Below are 20,241 nucleotides of genomic sequence, written 5' to 3' on the forward strand. Positions count from 1 at the left end.
TTGATCCCAGGACCCTGGGGCCATGACCTGAGCCAAAAGCAGATGTTTAACCGACAGAGCCACCCAGGCGTCCCTGGAATATATGCTTTGAATGTGTTTGGTCATTGGTTCCTTTCTTAGTGACTACAACAAATTCTAACTGTTTCCTATAATCTTCTCTGTTGTGTTTGATTAGGGACCAGATAAAAATAGAATTGATCTTCATTTATGTTCAAATAAAGTAGCACTCTACATTGTGTTTGTTACTTCCCGATTTCCCCTCTCCGTCCAGTAAAAAAAACCTAGTTATCTGCTTTACCTTAAGACTAAGTATGGACTAAATTCCTTTATTCCCTGGAGAGTCTTTATTTAACTCTCTCCATTGTGTGCTATCTGCTTTACCTTAAGACTAAGTGTGGACTAAATTCCTTTATTCCCTGGAGAGTCTTTATTTAACGCTCTCCATTGTGTGCATATATGTGCTTTTTATTTAAGGTGATTGGAATTAAATAATAAATTGTAGAGTTATGAGCAGTGATATTTTGGGATGGTACTTACCCTTTGATATCCTGGAGCCAGGGGTTCTTATCCCCAGGTCCATGGTTTTCAGGAGTTGGTGAACCCTTTAAATTGTGGGCAAACTCTTATGATTGTGCTTTTATCATATCTTCAAAATGTCCTTGGTCTTGAAAAAAATGTTAACAACCACGGGTTGAGTTGAAAGAAAAGATTGAGTAGGGGAAGATAGAGATGTTCTTTTTCACCTGTAATGTAATTCAACTTCTTTCTCCTAAGCCAACTCAGTTGTATTCTGGCTCTCTCCCAACTTGTGGTTGTCATTTTCCTGCTGTCCCTTGCTGTTCCTCTCATTATGATCAACGACAACTCACTTCTCATTCTAGAAAATTAACTGCATCACCCAGCAAAGTTAATATTTTAAAATTGTTGCTTCCCCTATATATGTTTTTTCCATTATATGTATAAAATATATATATTTTATTAAGTGAGAGTTATATATTTTTTTATTAAGTGAGAGTCTGAGACAACTGTGTGTCTTTAAGAAAATTGAGAAGCGTTCCATCCCTTGGTCCTGCACACTGACCATTGGCTCCAGTTTGTTTATAAAGATCGTGGCTTATAAATCGGTAAGTGGTACATACACATTTTCAATTTTAAATTTTTTAAATTTATTTTTAAGTAATCTCTACACCAGACACGGGGCTCAAACTCATAGCTCAGAGATCAAGAGTTGCATGCTCTACCAGTTGAGCCAGCCAGGCGCCCCCCACACATATTTTTTAAAGCAGTGCACCAGGGGCGCCTGGGTGGCTCAATCGGTTGGGCATCTGCCTTCGGCTCAGGTCATGATCCCAGGGTCCTGGGATCGAGCCCTGCATCAGGCTCCCTGCTTAGCGGGGAGCCTGCTTCTCCCTCTCCTGCTCCCCCTACTTGTGCTCACTCTCTCTCTGTCAAATGAATAAATAAAATCTTTCTTTTTTTTTTAAAGATTTTATTTATTCATTTGACACAGAGAGAGTGAGCACAAGCAGGGAGAGTGGCAGGCAGAGGGAGAGGGAGAAGCAGACTCCCCCACCAAGCAGAGAGTCCGATGTGGGGCTCAATCCCAGGACCTGAGACCATGACCTGAGCCGAAGGCAGATGCTCAACCGACTGAGCCACCCAGGCGCCCCATAAAAAAATCTTAAAAAAAAAAAAAATAAAGCAATGCACCAGGCAGGCAAATATGCTTATATAGGGAACTGACAATTCATTTGTGGGTTATTCAGTACCAATTATTGCCTAACTGCTCTCCCTGTTCATCTCTATTTAGCTTTTTTATGTAAAAGGCATATTAGGAGAGAAAGTTTTAATAATCATCTGTAATCCAGGTTGATTCCCTCCTCTCCCTTTTTTTTTTTTTGAAAGAGAGAAAATGGAATGCATGAAGTCATATCACTGTAGTATCATAGCAGAAATATAGACATATACTAAAGAAGTCCAGAGTTTTTAAAACTCAGTCTCACCCAGTTCAGTTAACAATCTGGTGGCAACAGCATCTGTGAACTATCAAAAACTATTGACTTGTGACTGTGAAATTGCCTTTTGTAGTCTGTATTTGTACATAATAGCACACTTTCAAAAATAAGTTGCTTTTGGTAATTATTTGATGAAATTGCAGTTTGAGTAGGAGTCTGTGATCTATGCCTCCATGTGACCCTTCTTGCCTGTTTTCTTTAAATGAATAAACTAGGGTGCCTGGGTGGCTCAGTTGGTTAAGCGACTGCCTTCAGCTCAGGTCACGATCCTGGAGTCCCTGGATCGAGTCCCACATCGGGCTCCCTGCTTAGCAGGGAGTCTGCTTCTTCCTCTGACCCTCCCCCCTCTTGTGCTCTCTCTCTCTCTCATTCTCTCTCTCTCAAATAAATAAATAAAATCTTTAAAAAAAAATGAATAAACTAAATATATACAAACATTTAAATATAGAAAATACACAAAAACATGTATTTATATATTCAGGGACTTAATTCTAAAACACATGCTACATCCAGGAAAACCTTGGAGGTACTTCTTTATTTCAGCCACCATCAAGCCTGGAATAGAATACAGTCTTCTCCTTTTTTTTTTTTTTTAAGGAGATTTTTAATTTTTTTTTAAGATTTTATTTATTTAGTTGGCAGAGAGAGAGCGAGCACAAGCACGGGGAGCGGCAGGCAGAGGGAGAAACAGACTCCCGACCGGGCAGCGAGCCCGATGTGGGACTTGATCCCAGGAACCTGGGATCATGACCTGAGCTGAAGGCAGACGCTTAACTGACTGAACCACCCAGGCATCCCTCCTCTTCTTTTTTTCTAGTTTTCTTTTTGAATTTCCTTATTGAGCTCTGGCCCCTGATAGATGGCTCTCCCTTTCTTTTCTATTGGAAAACTGTAGTAAAAATGTGTGGTCCCATTTTATGAGTCTGAAGGTTTTGTATAGAAGGTGCTTGTGTATATACAAATATGAATATTTATCTGTGGATTACCTTCAGGGAAAAAGTGAAACGCAGCAGGAGTTATGAAATAAGTGAAAATTTCCACAGTGGATAAGAGCAAACAGAACAGTTTAGCTAGAGTAATTATTATAGATTTTTTCCTATAAAGCAGAGAATATATGGGGTTTTCATTTTTTGTTGATTAGAATCCTGGCTTTCCTTGTTTTCCCTTTCTTTTTGGAATTAAGATTATACAGGAGAGAGTTAAAAAGTCTTGGACAGTTGTGGACGCCAGAACCCTCAAGAAAGAAGATCTACAGAAAGAAACCGTTTATTGCTTAAATGACGACAATGAAACCGAGGTCCCGAAGGAGGACACTATTCAAGGTGCGCCCGTGAGACAGCTGCTTCCGGGCGGTGGGAGGCAGACTCGGGTTTGTACTGGTAGTGTTGGCAGATGTTTTTCTGAGTTCTGGAGACATGACCATGGGAGGGACCATGAGGCGCTAGGTCCTAAATTGAGCTCATCTGTCGCGTCTGAGGCAGGATCTGCTTGGGTACTCCATCTGAGTTTGACATGTCCTCCAGTGACAGGACTTAATACTTGGTTTTATTTTAAAGTTTGAAACATACTAGCTAAGAGAATACTTCTATTAATGTGGCTGAAGCAGGTTTCTTTGTTTACTCTGTTTCACGTCTTACTTCCATGGTGATTATTCTTCTGAGTGCCTATTTCAGGTCTTAGGAATCTTGCCAGCTGTGCTACCTTCGGGTAACTTAGGGGATCATACACATTTGTGTCTATTATATGGCTTTATGTTCACTAGGATGTTTACAGTTGTACTTCATGTGTGATACCCATTTGATCTGTGTAGTGTGTCTAGAGGGCAATTCTATCCAGAGGGCTTACAAATTAGCTGAGAGTGTCTGAATTTTCAAGAGCTAAAATTACGAGGTATCAAGATGGTTAAGATAGAAACTAGAGTCTTTAGATAAATTCATTGCCAGGCTTTGTGCTTCCCAGTATAATTTTAATTTGCAAGCCTTGAAAAAAAAATGCCTTTTGTCTGTGGCACTAAATCTCGATGTTTGTGTATATATGTATGTGGGCGTGGGGGAGACTGGTTAAGGCGCTGGTGGTTGCAATTCCTTCCTTTCTCCTGATCGATTACGAATAGAAAATGTAATCAGTATCCTGCAATCCCTACTAATTCTTTAATTCAATTCTGTATTGTAGTGTAGTCAAGAAGGTGAGTTTTGGAGTCAGACCTGGGTTAGAATCATAGCTCCATCAGTTACTAATCATATGATCCTCCTATAATGTCTGAAGGAAGAAGAGCATGATTAAACGCATAAGACCAGGAAAGTAGAGAGCTTCTCAGTGACAGCAGGTAGTTGGGCTGGTGTGTCGGGCATACACAGTTTAGTACTCGGGAACAGTATCCCATAGATGACCTGAATTTTCCCTTTTAATCATCACAACAGCCTCATGGAACAGGCATCCCATTCTTGTTTCCATTTTACAGATGAGAGAATTGAGGCTGAAAGACACTCATTCACGTATTCAAAGTCGTGCAGCTAGCAACTGGCAGAACTCGAACCCAGGACTGCCCTACTTCAGAGTCTTAGCCGACTAAGCCAGCCAGGCGCCCCTCCCTGATAATTTTTTGTTGGAGTTTTTGTTTTCATCACCAGCTTTTTTAAAAGACATATATGAAAATACAAATATATTTTTTTAATTAAACGCATGGCATTAACAGATTGACAGGAACAGATAAACTGGATCACAGAATCTACCCCAAACGTACAAGTTTCTTTGTTTCTTGGAGTAAAGTTGCGCGTGCTTTTCCTTTCCATTTACCCAAGGCCAGAATCCTTGGAATTTGATGATCGTTCTTCCCACCAAATACAGGAGACTGTGTATTGAAAGGGCATTACTTTCCATAGAACAGAGGCGCTGGAACAGGACTGGAGTTATTTTTAAGAAACTGAGAGCCTGTATTTGTATGAATAACCAAAGTAATTAAGAAGAAAAAAAACAGATAATATAATCCCAGAAATGAAGTAGGTTTAAATGCAGAAAAATAGCCAACTTATCAATTGAATGTTCCTAAATATAAGAGTTTTGGCTTCTCCCATTAGGCATTTGTATGTCTCCAGCATGCATTTTGGAGAACATTTTATTCTGAAAATTTCCTTTGGGCATTTTTCTCTGTGGGTCTCCAGGTTTCTGAATAAATGTGTTCTTGTTATTATGTTTACAAATCACACTTGTACTTTAGTCAACTATAGTTTATCTTTGGAGGATAACTGGTACATTACATTTGCTACATTCTTTCTTCTAGGCTAGATAATCATTAAGGTAACTAGATTGCAAAAGATGCTACTTAAAAAATGTAATTAGATTTTAATCGCCTCTATACTGTGTATGTTGTTTGTGTATCTGCTGCTGCTTTTTCCCCACTGATCACAAGGGGCAGTAATTTGATTCCAGGGAACAGTATATGGAGGCTTGATCTGGAGTACGTGTGTATTGTTAATGTATGGGTAGGGCTAATTTCAGCTTGTAGAAAATGAGGCCCCATATGCTTAACAAATGCTCTTCTCTTGTTCTCTAGGGTTCCGCTATGGAAGTGATATCGTTCCTTTCTCTAAAGTGGATGAGGAACACATGAAATATAAATCGGAGGGGAAGTGCTTCTCCATTTTGGGATTTTGTAGATCTTCTCAGGTATAGCACTTACTTTACTTGTTGTCAAAAGAAATGAACTTTTCTCTTACTATTATTTGAGAGGGTATGCTTTCGATTGGTCCTTTTATTTACAATGTGTATTTATTTGACTTTCAGTTTTTTTGAATGTGGTCTGGGGATTAGTGTTAACTATCTTCAATTTTTGAATAGAGAAACCAAGATGTAGAAAAGTTGAGAAGTCTTAGCATGAATCAGAATATATTCCATTGAGAGTCACTTCTTAGCTTGGCTCTCGGTCATAGCTCACACAGACTTAAAGAAACATCATTCAGGTTCTTTGCTATTGTGTTGCTTTCTCTAAACTTATGTATAATAGAGTGTTTTAGAGGAATGAAGGTCTACTTGGGTTTTGAATGACACCAGGCCTCGTAGAATATCATTGGTTTATGCTGGTCACCCTTCTTAACGTCCAACAAAGAGGTCTAGGATCTGAAGCCTTTCCTTAAGTCATACATTCTTTAGACACCGATGCAGAGATACATAAAACACATAGCGGGAAATGCAGTAATTCACTGAGGGCCATGGGATAGCATATACTATTCTAGAAAGGGTTATTAAAGATTCCTGGAGATCTTAGATTAAATGTTCTTAAGGTAGGCAACCAGAGAAAATGAATAAACGTATCCTGTAGCGTATCTTTTCTAAGGCTCTGTAGGGATAAAGCAATGTTTGTTGGTTCCAAAGAAATTCAAGTGAGAATTGTAATGAACATAAATATTAACCAGTATACTGGATTTGAGCTTCGTCGTGTTGCTCTGGGATATAGTTCCTGTGTGCTTTGGTGTTAGAATAATTCTGCGAGGGTGGGGAGATGTTTTCCATGATATGCCCAAACTGTTGGATATGTTTTTAAACTTCTTAAGCTGGAAATTGGGAGTACTTACTGAAAGTTGGTAAGATTTTAATGGTGAAAATAGATACTTTTTGGAAGTTGAGAGTTTCTAACAATTCTCTAACAAATTACACTAAATATATATTTCTTAAAAATAAAAGTATTCACGTTGGGAGTTCTACAGACTTAAAACTTACGGTTGTTAATGGCAGTGCCCCTAAGTCTTTCCAGTGAAGCAGAACCTTCGTTCAGGCCTGTGTGTAAAAACTGGCCTGTTGGGAAGTGGGTCTGCCTAATTCCAGTTAGCTCGAAAAGACCTATCCAAAACAACTGATCCGAAATTCATGACCCAAATAACTGAAGTCACCTGTGCCAGGGTGGGAATGGGGGGGCCTGTTTAGTTAAATGACAAAGCAAAAAAGAGTGAGCTGAACAAAAAGTACATTTTTCCATTTTAAAAGGTTCTGTTAACTTAAAATTAACTTTTAAGTCATGACATGTCCTCTAAATCAACTTACGTTGTTTTTAAGCTCTGTATTTATCTTACTTAAAATCTCAGATGGGTACAATAAAGATAATCATAATAGTCACCATTTATTGAGTGATTGTAATATTCAATTCAATACAGTAAGCATTTTATGTGAATTCCCATTTAATTCTTATTACAACCCTCCTGGATAGGTGCCATGATAATATATTTTATACATTCGAAAACTGAGCATGTGATTGGTCTGAGGTCACAGCTAGAAGGTAGTAGGATTGGTTTTGAAGCGGGTCTCTCTGACTTAAGAGCCTATGCCATTAATCAGTCACTTGTAATTTGCCCACCAGGCGGACAAGCTGGTTTTTTTGACTGGTTTGGTTTTCATCCCTGCTTTCATATATTATCTTAAGAAATGCATACATATCTCTTTAAAATTCATTAATTGGTTAATTAATTTGGGGGAACACATGAAAAAACACTTTCTATTTTGAGACAATTAGATTCACATGCAGTTGTAAGAAATAATACTGAGAGATCCTGTGTACCCCATACTTAGTTTCTCCCAAAGGTAACATCTTGAACACTATAAGGCAATCCTACTACCAGGATATTGACATTGATACAGCTTAGATACAGAACATTCCATCACCACAAGGATCTCTCCTGTTGCCCTTTTAGGGCCATGCCCACTTCTCTCACACCCTCATTCCCTCTTTAATCCCTGGAAACCACTCCTTTGTTCTCCAGTTCTATAATTTTGTCACTTTGGAAAGGCATATAAACAGAATCATACGGTATGTGACATTTGGGGGCTGGCTCTTCCCACTCAGCATAATTCTCCGGAGATTCATCCAGGTTATTGTGTGTACTGATAAACTTGTTTCTTTTTATTGCTGAGTAATATTCCTAGGTATGGGTTTACCACAGGTTTTTTTGTTTTGTTTTGTTTTTTAACCAGTTATCCACTGAAGGACATGTTTTTCCCAGTTTTTGGCTATTATGAGTGAAGCTGCTATAAACATTTGAATACCAGCTTTTGTATAATGTCCTTCATTTCTCTGGGATAAATGCCCAAGGCTGCAATTGCTAAATTTTGTAATAGTTTAGTTTTAAAAGAAAACTGTTCAGTTTTGTAAGAAAACTAAATGCCTAGTTTCTTCAAAAACTGTCAAATTGTTTCCAGAGTGGCTGTGCCCTTTTATATTCCCACCAGTAATGGCTGAGTGACTCAGTTTCTCCACATGCTTGTCAGCATTTGGCACCATTGCTATTTTTTTTATTTTAACCATTCTGATAGGTGTTTATTTTTTTCATTTTATTCTTAATTTAAATTTAATTAACATATAGTATATTATTAGTTTCAGAGGTAGAGTTCAGTGATTCATTAGTCTTATATGATACCCAGTGCTCATTACATCATGTGCCCTCCTTAATGTTCATGACCCCAGTTACCCCATCCCTCGCCCCCCTCCCCTCCAGCAACCCTCAGTTTGTTTCTTGTGGTTAAGAGTCTCTAATGGTTTGTCTCCCTCTCTGATTCTTCTTGTTTTATTTCCCCTCCCTTCCCCTATGATCCTGTTTTGTTTCTTAAATTCCACATATAAGTGAGATCATATGATAATTGTCTTTCTCTGATTGACTTATTTCGCTTAGCATACTTCCCTCTAGTTCTATCCATGACATTGCAAATGGCAAGATTTCATTTTCTGATGACTGAGTAGTATTCCATTGTGTGTGTGTGTGTGTGTGTGTGTGTGTGTGTGTGTGTATACACCGCATCTTCTTTATCCATTCATCTGTCAATGGACATCTGGGTTCTTTCCATAGTTTGGCTATTGTGGACATTGCTGCTATAAACATTGAGGTGCAGGTGCCCCTTCGGATCACTACATTTGTATCTTTGGGGTAGATACCCAGTAGTGCAATTGCTGGGTTGTAGGGTAGCTCTACTTTCAACTTTCTGAAGACCATACATATTTTTTTAAGAGCAAGGTGTTTTCCATAGCAACTAAGCACACACCTTTTAGTAGACTAGTAATTATCTTTAATGAGATCACATATTTTTCCATCCTCCCTTAAAGTGAGGGAAACTAACATTTCTGGATTGAATTGATGCGAGCATTTTTATTATATGAAATAGGTTTTTTTTTTTTTTTTAAAGATTTTATTTATTTATTTGCCAGAGAGAAATAGCGAGAGCAGGAACACAAGCAGGGGGAGTGGGAGAGCGAGAAGCAGGCTTCCTGCCGAGCAGGGAGCCCGATGTGGGACTCGATTCCAGGATCCTGGGATCATGACCTGAGCCGAAGGCAGACGCTTAACGACTGAGCCACCCAGGCGCCCTATATGAAATAGGTTTTTGATCTTGGTGTTTTTGTTTTGTTTTTTAATTGTGAAATTGCAAATTATTCTTCTCTTAAATTTTCAATTTGTCTTCCTCCAAGTTGTCATTGTTCTGGGTACCTAATTGTAGAATGGGTAAGAATTTAGCCAGAACTTCTCCCAGATGTCTGGTTGTCCTTTGAGAAGTCATTTAAGTGTGTTAGGAAACAATATCATCAACTGTTCTTTCATCAATCAAGAACCATTACAGATTCTAATAGGAGGGCAAATCTATATGAATGTAGCAAACTTTGTAGTTTTAATATGGGATTATTCCCATATATCTTTAAATTATAGTTTTCAAATGGGGACTGGCAGTAGAGATGGAGGGCATTTGAAGTATGTGGGCAAAACCCCCACACCTTTGAGACTCCGTCTTCTGGAGCTGCTGTGATTCTGAAAGTGCTCAGTTTCTTGGCTTCAGAGGTAGGAGGGCAGAAGAACACTTGAGGAGCATTGCCCTGTTCAGCACATGGCATGTTCTTACAGATAAGCTCCAGGCTCAAGATTACAGGGAGCGGAGAGAAGTTGATCTTGGTCAGTAGATGCAGGTAGTTGGTTATGATGCTAGGAACCCTGCAGTCTTCATTTCTAATCAGGTATCGGTGGAGCTGCTTTGACCCCTCTCCTACCCTGCCAGAGAAGTAATGGAACTAAAAGGGGGACAGAAGGACTTGCAGTACTTATTGTTGGTTTCACTAGTCTCCCCTCCTCCAGTGTGGCCCCCGCCCCCCTAATTAGTTCTTCACTCTGGTCTCTACAATTTGGCAGTGCCTCGTCTTTGCTCTTGGGATGAAGTCTAAGCCGCTTAACTTTGTTCATAAGACACTTCATGATTTGATCTTTGCTAATCTAATTTTTCACCTCTCCCCTCATACTAGGGCACTGCACCTACTCCAAAAGCAGTTCCCCAAAGGTACTATGTTTTTATGTCATTCCAGACTTAATTCACACTAGTATCTCTGCCCAGCATACTTGGGCGAGACTTTTCTCTTTGTTCCTGTGCATCCTTTAAGTCTTGACCTAGGTGTCAAGCCTGCCCTGACCAAGCTGGATGCCCTGTTTATGTGCTCTTGGAGCCCCGAGCTAGAATATTGCACTCTTGTGCTTTTGTAGTGCTGTACCCTAATACTGCAGTGCAGTTTCATATTTGTCTAAGCTCCTTAGGACAAGACTATATCCTGTTCATTATTGTGTTTTCAGTGCTCAGAACAATGTTTGACATATACTTGGAATTCAGATATGTATTGTGTTTAATTGAATTGAACCTCAAATAATAAGGTGTTTCTAGACCCTATGAATGTTTTTTACTAAGACCATTTTGAATAGAATTTCTTAGTAACTGTGGCGTTACGGCTATCAATGTTACTTATTTGGGTCAAAATCAATTGTTTTCCTCACTTAACTCTTGTAGGTCCACAGGAGATATTTTATGGGAAATCAAGTCCTAAAGGTCTTTGCAGCAAAAGATGATGAGGTGAGTTGACAGTGGGCCTTTGAGGTAGTGCTACAGAATTGAATTGTCATTTTAAGTGAGTTGTTTGGGGCTTTTATGGTTTAAAATGACGTTAATTCTTGCAACAACAGTGGGAAAGTTCACTGAGCTTTAACTCTGAAAATGGAGAAGTGATAAATGAATTTGTCATAGCATGAGCACAAGGCCCAAGGACATAGTCCTGCCACTGGAGACCAGGTGCGTATTAAAAACAAAAACATTTGAACAAATGCATTTAGGTGTGGGAATCTCCTGGTTTAATGTTGAGGAGGCTTGGGGTCAGGTTGACATTTTCATTGTCATTAAGCACTGAACATTTAGCACTGGCTTTAGCATCCTGGAGATAAGCTTTAGTGTTTTACTGGGCCACTTCCCTCATCTAGAAATTCGTCTTTGTCCCCTTCCCTCTCTCTTTGTACTCTTCTCGCACCTCCCCAGGAGATTCAGTTTTCAGGCTGGTTTTTGCCTAACAACCCATGACCATTGCATCCTACAGTCACATCTGCCCTCTCTAAATATTTCCTGTTCAGCCTCCGAGTTGGAACTTGTCATGTGGAGATGTTGAACTTTACTGGAATATTGCAGTCTCGTATCTGCTTAAGACTACGTAAGCAGGGATCCAAGTTCCAGAAGTATATTTGCATTTGAAGTTAGTAAACTGGATGTAGAAGGCTTGTTTGGGATGCGGGGAGGGCGGAGGTAGAAGTGATCTAGTCCGCTTAGTCCCCTTTTCTGCTTTTTCTCCTCACTTCTGGCTGTTGATCTAGTGACTAGGGGTGCCATTTTATTGGAAGAGTTAACTTAGGAGAATTGCTTTGTTTCCCATCAGTACTGAATGGATTCAGTCAGAGCATAGTAGGCTTATGTGAATCCTAGTTTACATGAGAATCCTCGTTCATGGATTTTTCCTGAGTCAAGTCCTCTTGGGAATTATACATTTGTAGTGTATATTGTCATCATAGCTTAACAGCATTTTAACTGAATTTTAACTCCAACTTACTGTTCCTTCACACAGAGAAAATTCTGATCACTTCATGTGATTGCTGGTATGCTCTTGTCGACAGCTTTGTGTTACGGCCTATGTGATTATTTAGACTTGCTAACTAAGGCCAGCCTTGTGCATGCATAATTCCAACCCAACCTCATACAGACCCTATAGATCATTGGGTTACTTTGAGGTCACTCAAGGAAAAAAAAAAAATTATCTACTAATGGCAAAGGGCTACTCTTTGGTGTCATTCTTGATGTCCTAGTCAAAGGATAATACTAATAATTGGAGCTTCTAAGATAGGCAGGGGAGCAAGGAAACTATGTCAGGTGATGACTTCCAAGAAAACTTCGTAGGTAGGTAGGGAAGTAGGAGGGACATCAGACATAATAGCCCCCTTCATACATTAGAGAATTATCATGTGGAATAGAAATTAGGGGCACCTGGGTGGCTCAGTCGTTAAGCGTCTGCCTTCGGCTCAGGTCATGATCCCACAGTCCTGGGATCGAGCCCCACATCAGGCTCCTTGCTCAGCGGGAAGCCTGCTTCTCCCTCTCCCACTCCCCCTGCTTGTGTTCCTTCTCTCGCTGTCTCTCTCTCTGTCAAAAAATTAAAAAAAAAAAAAAAAAAATCTTAAAAAAAAAAAAAGAAATTAAACTAGGTTTCCTACCAATAGGCAGTAGTTTTGTTCAAAATGAAGAATTATTTTTCTTAACAACGGTTATTACCTCCAGGTGGATTGGTTTCTTGTGAGATGGTCAGGTCTCCATTCCTGAATGTTTCCCAGCAGAGTCTTTATTTGCACTAGCCAGACTTGGGGGAGGGAATTTCATCATCATGTGGGTGGTTAAATTAGATGAATACTGTTGTTTTTCAACTCAAATATTCTATGATTCTGTGAATAATTCCTTTTAAAAATACGTTTTCTCTGATCATTAGCATGCAATTATTTTTTTGTATAGAGAATATACACGTGTATATGATTTCTACTGTGTGTGGAGGAGAAGGAGATAAAGAAGGGAAGGAAATGGAGCTTTAGTTGAGTTTCCCGCAGGTGTAGCATTGTGTTTATAATGTCACAGTCATCCCCATCCTTGCTTCCTTTAATATCCTGTTGGTTCTATCAGAGACACCCAGATAGAAATTTGCAAACAAATTGGAAGTAATCTCATCCTCAGACTCTCATTGTGCTTCTCTGGTCTCTCCAATGGGATTTGTTAGACTGTACATGTTCTGTATTTGGTACATATCTCACTTCTGCTAGTAAAGAATGTATTAGCTCAGTGAGATCAGGGACTCATCTTTGTTTTCTTACAGGGCCTAAGACAGTGTGTAGCAAAGAGCAGGCACTAAGTAAATATTCCTTGAATTGAACTAAAAAGGTAATGAATCTGCCACTAAACCCATAGAGGATTTTGAAGACAAGTATTGAGGTCATAGGTTTTTGGTGTAGGAAATGAAAATATACATAGCTAACTTGGATAAAGGTTAACTATAATACTGAGAAAAGTACAGACAATGTGTTTGGGGAGTTATGGAGAGGGAGAGACTAAAGCAAATCTAAAATGGCAAGGGTATCAATTTACTGGGCCTTGAAAATAGGTTAGAAGCTCAAGAGACAGAGATGTGGAGAGGGCATTCTAGCTAGGAGGAAATTGTAAGAGCAGAAAGCTACAGAGGAGGGAAAGTACAAGATTTGTCCAGGAATAATGGTCAGCTCACTGAGGCTGGGATAGTGGAACCACTGGAGATTCTTTTAAAGATTTTTTATTTATTTGAAAGACAGAGAGAGGGGGGAGGGAGAGGGACAAGCAGACTCTGTGCTGAGCAAGATCTCAACTGAGCAAGATCCCAATGCGGAGCTCAGTCTCATGACCCTGAGATCAGGACCTGAGCCAAAATCAAGAGTCAGACGCTTAACTGACTGAGACACCCAGGCGCCCTGAACCATTGGAGTTTCTTACGTAAGGGAATGACATGATCAGCTCTGTGAACTGGAGAGGTATTGTTGGAAGAGACAGATTGGAGAGATAGCACAGAGGTAGAATTAGTAAAGTTTGGTGAACACTTGAAGGCGAGGGATGAGTCAGGTGGCATTACTGAAGACTTGAGGTCTTCTCGTTTGGGTGATTGGGAGGTGGAGTTCATGAGGTAGGGAGTACTGGAGGAGAATGGGGGAAAGATGGTAGTTTAGTTTTGGTCATGAACAGTTTGAAATACCTGTGGTATACTACCAGCTAGTAGGCAATATAAGTCTAGATCCTAGGAGAGTTTTAAAGCTGTATATACAGATTTTTGATTCATCAACTCATGGGACTGGATAAAATAATTCCCAAGTAGAGTTTCAGAGTGAGAGGAGAGAAAGGCCAAGAACAGAATTTCAAGATTAGTCGAAGAAGAGAAGAGTTAGGGGAAGACTGACCCACAAAGTAGAATGAACAGAGGAGAGTATTGTTTCTGAAGCCAAAGGAGAAAGTGCAGAGAAAGAGGAATGGTCAGACGCTGCTGAAAGGTCAAATAGAATGGGAACCAAGGATTGGCAATTAGGAGGTCATAGGTGACTTTGCAGAGTAATTTCAGTAAGTAAGGTGAGGGCAACAGCTGGATTAGATTGAAGAATAATTGTGTTGTAAGCCATGAAAACACCAAGACTGTTATTTCATGAAATTTAGAGGTGAAGGGAAAGATATAGATAGTAATTAATGGAGAGGGGCGACAAAGAAATATTTTGTTTAGGAAGGCTGAGACTGCAGTTTATTTGGAGTCTGAGGGTATGAATTGAGAGAAGAAAGATTGAAGTGATAAGAGAGAGGAGCCACATAATGAAGTAAAGTTCCAGAAGAGGTTACAGTAAGTGTGATCAAATGCAGGTGTATACAGTGTGGCCTTGAAGTGGATAGAAGGCACTTAAAAAAAAAATCTGAAATAGGAATAAAGTGGATAACAATCTTTTTTTTTTTTTAGGCTCAGTATAGTTATTTTTCTTTACTGTATAATCATGTAGATATTATAGTGTAGTTCAATTAAGAAAAGGTATTCTGTTATGTACATCTGAATTTATCTGACCAAAATATGGGAAAAAAAGATTAATTAATACATGATCAATATATATTGAAGAGACTCAAAAATCATTGTGAACTAGGCACGAATGGTTCTGGTTACAACCAAGAAATGACTCAGCAGAAACTCTTTAACGTTTGGCATGAAAAGGATCCAGAAAAAAGAGGTTAATGTTTTCTATTTTATTGTCAGTTTCAAATTATAATACTAGTAACTCCAACCGAGGCTTTGGAAACACTAAAAGTGCTCAAGTACTCAATATTTTTCCTGTTCGGTCTATATATTTGATCTAGTTATCAACAATAGGGTCCAAGAGTAATTTTTATAAGCACAAAATTTCTCAAAACTCAAATTCTAAATAAAAATGTTTATAGCACTAGAGCTCAGAAGTTTGCCGCACTGATAATCTGTAACTGCTGATATGATAAAAAATTTCTTTAGTAGCATTGCTAATAAAGCTATGCTGTTTTACCAGCTAATAACATAGGTTGTAAGCATAGTAGAAACAATGTATAACTTAAAGACAAAAGAACTTTCTTTTTCTAAGTGGATAACAATCTTGTAAGTACGGTTGACCCTCGAACAGTGGAGGGTGGAGAGTTGGGGGTGCTGACACCCCATGCAGTCAGAAATCCAGTATAATTTTTGACTCTCCCAAAATTTAATTACGAATAGCCTGCTCTTGACCAGAAGCCTAACCAATAACAACAGTCACTTGCTATGTTTTATATACCGTATTACAGTGCAGTAAGCTAGAAAAAAGAAAATGTTAGGAACATCTTAAGGAGACTACATTTGCAGTGCTGCGCGGCTCCGTGTGCGGGTAGGCCCGTGCATTCCATGCGCGCGTGCTCCCGGTTTGGCTGTGTTGGGTTGTGTGGGGAAGGAAGGCTCACGCGCGGGCTCCGTGTTCATCCTGCGGCTCTCTTCCCAGGCAGCAGCGGTAGCGCTCTCCTCCCTGATTCACGCCTTGGATGAATTAGACATGGTGGCCATAGTTCGATATGCCTATGACAGAAGAGCTCATCCTCAGGTGGGCGCGGCGCTTCCTTATATCAAGGATGCCTATGAGGTAAAACCCACAGTTCTTTCACTGTTCATTTTTTCCTGTCAGTTCCTTTATTCCAGACAGTGCTTCTCAACCGGGAACATGCATGGGAATGACTTGGGGTTCAGATTCTGTAGGTCTGGCGTGCTGCCTGAGACTGTGCATTTCTCACAGATTCCCAAGTAAGGCTGACGCAGTTGGTCTGTGAACCACACACTTTCAGTTGTAATGAAAGAACGTAAATTATAAAAGTATGTGAGGAGCTTATTATTAAATCAAATTAGTGAAGGTTACCTGTAACCTTATGTTTGCCCAATCCAGTGACCTCTCAGTTCTCACCCTTCTTGACCTCGCAGAACCTTTTGGGGATAGAGAGTGCCCCTAGTTTTACAAATGAAGACTATGGATAAAGGTCAAGGGTATGATTTTGTTGTGGTCGTTGAAAAATTCAGTTTATTTAGGGTTCTCCTGTTGAAAATACAGGCTTAGATTCTTGACCATCTCCTGTTTCTCAGAGAACTTTCTGTGGTAGAACTGGAAAGGAGAAGGCAAATATCTTGACTTCCCGATATGCCTTCCAGTCACTGTGACTTTTCCATTTGTTGTATTGGTCACACATTTCGCAGGTATTCTTTGATAGTCTTTCTTTTAAGTATTTTTTTTTATGTTTAATATTCTTTGTACTGTTCACAGTTGTAAACAGTGAATAACAGAAATCAAAGCAATTTACTTACCACGTACCAGACTTGACTTGTCTGATTTTTGAAATACTTCTGTTGTGCCACTTGCATGGCGCTTGGGACCACCTTTATATTTTTTCCATTAATTTGGTTTCTGCTTTTACCTCCTCTCTTTCTCATTAGTGTTTAATATATGTGCAGCTGCCGTTTATGGAAGACTTGAGACAATACATGTTTTCATCTTTGAAAAATAATAAGAAATACATTCCCACAGGTGAGTTTATTTCCATTTTGCTCATTAATTGGCTCTAAACACAGACTGTCCTTGGGAAATCACCGGTCTGCAGTCATTGATCGGGGCCGGGAGACTGCACAGGGTGGAATTACTTGGATTCCAGTCATGCTCGTACACAGTGATGATGAAGGTGGTGCATCATGTTTTTTCGTAGTAGGGATAGATTTGCCCTGAACTCTCCAAACACTGTCTGGTTTCCCCCCTCTGACTTAGAGCTTGTAGCTAGGGAGCAGCTTATTGGAAATGGATGTACATTCTCTAGTTGTGAACCAGTTCGCCCTCTGCTGAAGTGAATTGATGTGCAGTGTCAAAGCTGTGACTTTAGTGTCCTACATAAGATATGATGTAACTAATTTTGAACCGAAAACTAAGTGCTGGAGATTAACTTTTCTCTTTGTCCTTTCTTTGTAGTTTATAGGTAACCCTCCAGGGCTCCTTGTTCCTTGTTTCTGGGAGTTACTTTGAGCTTGATGAGAAAAGACCTTTATTATGCATCTGGCTACAAATGTCAGGGTGCCGCATGGAATGATTCTCACAGATAACAAATCCTATCTTAGAGCTCATAGTTTAAGACAGCTGCAATAAAATATCAGAGTGGGCCAATGTAGAGAATATATACCAAAAAGAACACAAAATAATGAGTAGATGTTTCCGTTTGAAAGTTTAAATCTGTGTCGTTATAGGATCAGGGAGTTGTGAGGTGAGTCTCAGAAGTGGGTTCTCTGTTTTTTTTTTTTGGTTAGATCCTTGAGGAGCAGTGTGCTGTAGAAAAGCCAAGAATCAAATAGACGGTAGGACTTGTGTCTTCACCTTCTAGAAATGAATCCCTCCGCATCTTGGTGGAGCCAGGCATGGACTTGAATGTTTAGAAGCCTCCATTGTGTTACAGTATTATTTCTCTACATCTTGATAATTTCAAACATTTATTGAGTAGACATTTAAAAAAGAGAACTTTGTTCAGAAATTATCACATGGACATAAATCACTCACCCAGGATCTAAATATCAAGTATCTTTCGGTCTCTTGATGTATTTTCTGTGAGTTTGTGTATTTTTATTTGGATGTTCTCCATTGGGAAATGGGTCGTTAAAACTGTTTGACATATGCCCCAAGTAGATATTTACATAGAGGTGTGCAATGCCAGAGTGATCTGGCCTGTTGTTAGTTTGATGTAGCAAATGGAAATCACTGAAAGTTCACACACACAGGTGCAACCTCCTACCTATTGCCAGGTGGACCCTGCAGTAGTCAGTTTAGGATCGTGATGGCTGTGCCAGTGTCTGAAACCTCCCCTGGAAAGTCCAAAAATGGGATAGAAACTTATCAGGATAAAAATCCCTCCGCTCTTTCCTTTTGTAGTAAAAGAGATATTTGAAAAGGGAAGAACAGAAGCACAGGGGGCTTTTTAGGAACTGCTTACGTTTTTCCACCTTTTGCCTAATGGCTGTGAATGATCCAAAAACAGCACTTCAGCTTTTAACAGCTGAGCTGCTATATGAATCAGAATGGAAGTTATACATGGTGGTTTAGGTAGAAGTGTTTTTGGAAAGTATTGCCTTTCATCCACATTGCCTTGGACTGTGCCCCTTTTTGTTGAGTCGGTAGGTTTTTATTGAGGAGCACTTGCTTTCTGCTAGGTATTAGAGAGATGATGAAGATGTCATGTTCCTGCTGTCAGGGATCTTACAGTTTGAAAAGGGCGGGGTAGACAGGGACACAGGTGTGCATATAGGCCATAAGGTCTGTGAGTGGAGAGAGCTCGTTCTGACTTGGGGAGATTGGGAAGGAGTCCACCCTGTCTGGTCTACTGGTATCTTCCTGTTAGGTTACTCTTCCTCTTAAGTCACTCTGACACAAGATCTAGGAAATCCTTGTAAATCTTACACCTCATCACCAAAGGTACTGGCTTTTTCTTTTTCATGTTTTTCTCCTTTAGCTAATTACTAATTTTTTTGAATGTACTAAGTCATTGAATACTGAATATTTTGAGTCTCCGTATAGAAGTTGGATTTTGTATGGCTGTGGTGCTTCCTCTGGAGCAAACTCTTTTGCTTTTGATATGATATTACACTGCAGAAGTTCACCCAGTGGACCTAGGAGACCAGCTACCCGAAATAGCTCTTTCTACGAAAGACAACACCAAGACTCAGGTTAAATGACTGAATAACTAGAGACTATTTTTTGGCCAAGCCTGGACTGTATAACCTGCCGCGAATGCTGTATCTGTGAATGCAAAGCATTTATTTTAGTGGAGAGCAGTGGAGGTAATCATTTTTGCTTTGTGCACTCTTTTATCCTTGGTTTAGAGGCTCAGTTGAATGCTGCTGAAGCCCTGATTGACTCCATGAGCTTGGTAAAGAAAGATGAAAAGGAGGACACCATTGAAGATTTGTTTCCAACCAGCAAAATCCCAAATCCTCAATTTCAGAGATTATTTCAGGTAAGAGAGTAAAGATGAACCACTTTTTTTTTTTTTTTTTTTTTAATGAAAGAGACCTGAGTGAAAAGTTAGTGTAACTGGCCAGTCCCAAACAAGCATCTTTGTCCTCTGAGAACCTCAGTTGCTTTATTTAATGGAAGAATAATACCTTTCTCATCCTACTAAAAAAGATAAAAGTACTCTGAGCTGTTAGAAAGAAAGAAGTAAAGTTAGGATACTTGAAGAATTATTTTTCGGGGCACCTGGGTGGCTCAGTCGGATAAGCGTCTGCCTTCAGCTCAGGTCATGATCTCAGGGTCCTGGGATCAAGTTCTGCTTCTCCCTCTGACCCTCCCCCTGCTCGAGCTCTCGTGTTCTCTCTCTCTCTCTCAAATGAATAAATTAAAAATCTTTAAAAGGAAAAATTATTTTTATGGAGGAAAAATAGTTAAAATTATTTTTCTAGAGGAAAAATAAGTTTTTTTTTTTAAAGGCTAGTTTTTTAATAAAAAGCAGATTCTTCTTTTATGCCTTTTCTAGGATTTTCTCCGCTATTTTATATGAAGGAGACTTTGCTTTGTTTTTAATACCCAAATAGAATTTTTGTGAACTGTATAACAGTATTAGAAAAGAGGTGTTCCAGTACCACATCTGTTAAAATTTCATAACTAAAGGTAGCATGGAGGTCAGATGAAAAGGTTATAGTATGAAATTATTAAAGAGTAACTAAAATACAGAAAACTATAAAATAGGTATTCCTGAATCTTGAGCCAAAGGAATTGGAAGGTGGTGGAGATTGGATTAAGGGAACCGGAAGGCTGACAGGAGAGCTGACTTGTGCTAAAACAGGGGAGGG

The 20,241-nt window shown here is 39.4% G+C and overlaps 1 protein-coding gene across 2 annotated transcripts in view; it reads left to right on the plus strand.

Moving 5' to 3' along the window:
* Positions 1-20,241, plus strand: part of XRCC5 (X-ray repair cross complementing 5) — a 90,371-nt gene that overhangs the window by 14,810 nt on the left and 55,320 nt on the right. The window contains exons 7-13 of one of the 2 annotated variants that reach the window (XM_021702788.1): positions 1,010-1,124; positions 3,199-3,337; positions 5,569-5,681; positions 10,815-10,877; positions 15,878-16,015; positions 16,855-16,945; positions 19,273-19,406. In XM_021702788.1, the coding sequence (XP_021558463.1) occupies positions 1,010-1,124; positions 3,199-3,337; positions 5,569-5,681; positions 10,815-10,877; positions 15,878-16,015; positions 16,855-16,945; positions 19,273-19,406 (793 nt within the window). The remainder of the gene's footprint in view (positions 1-1,009; positions 1,125-3,198; positions 3,338-5,568; positions 5,682-10,814; positions 10,878-15,877; positions 16,016-16,854; positions 16,946-19,272; positions 19,407-20,241) is intronic. The other variant, XM_021702789.1, reaches the window with a different exon arrangement.

The sequence above is a fragment of the Neomonachus schauinslandi genome, chromosome 3 (assembly GCF_002201575.2).
Source record: "Neomonachus schauinslandi chromosome 3, ASM220157v2, whole genome shotgun sequence".
In the NCBI taxonomy this organism is placed as follows: Eukaryota; Metazoa; Chordata; class Mammalia; order Carnivora; family Phocidae; genus Neomonachus; species Neomonachus schauinslandi.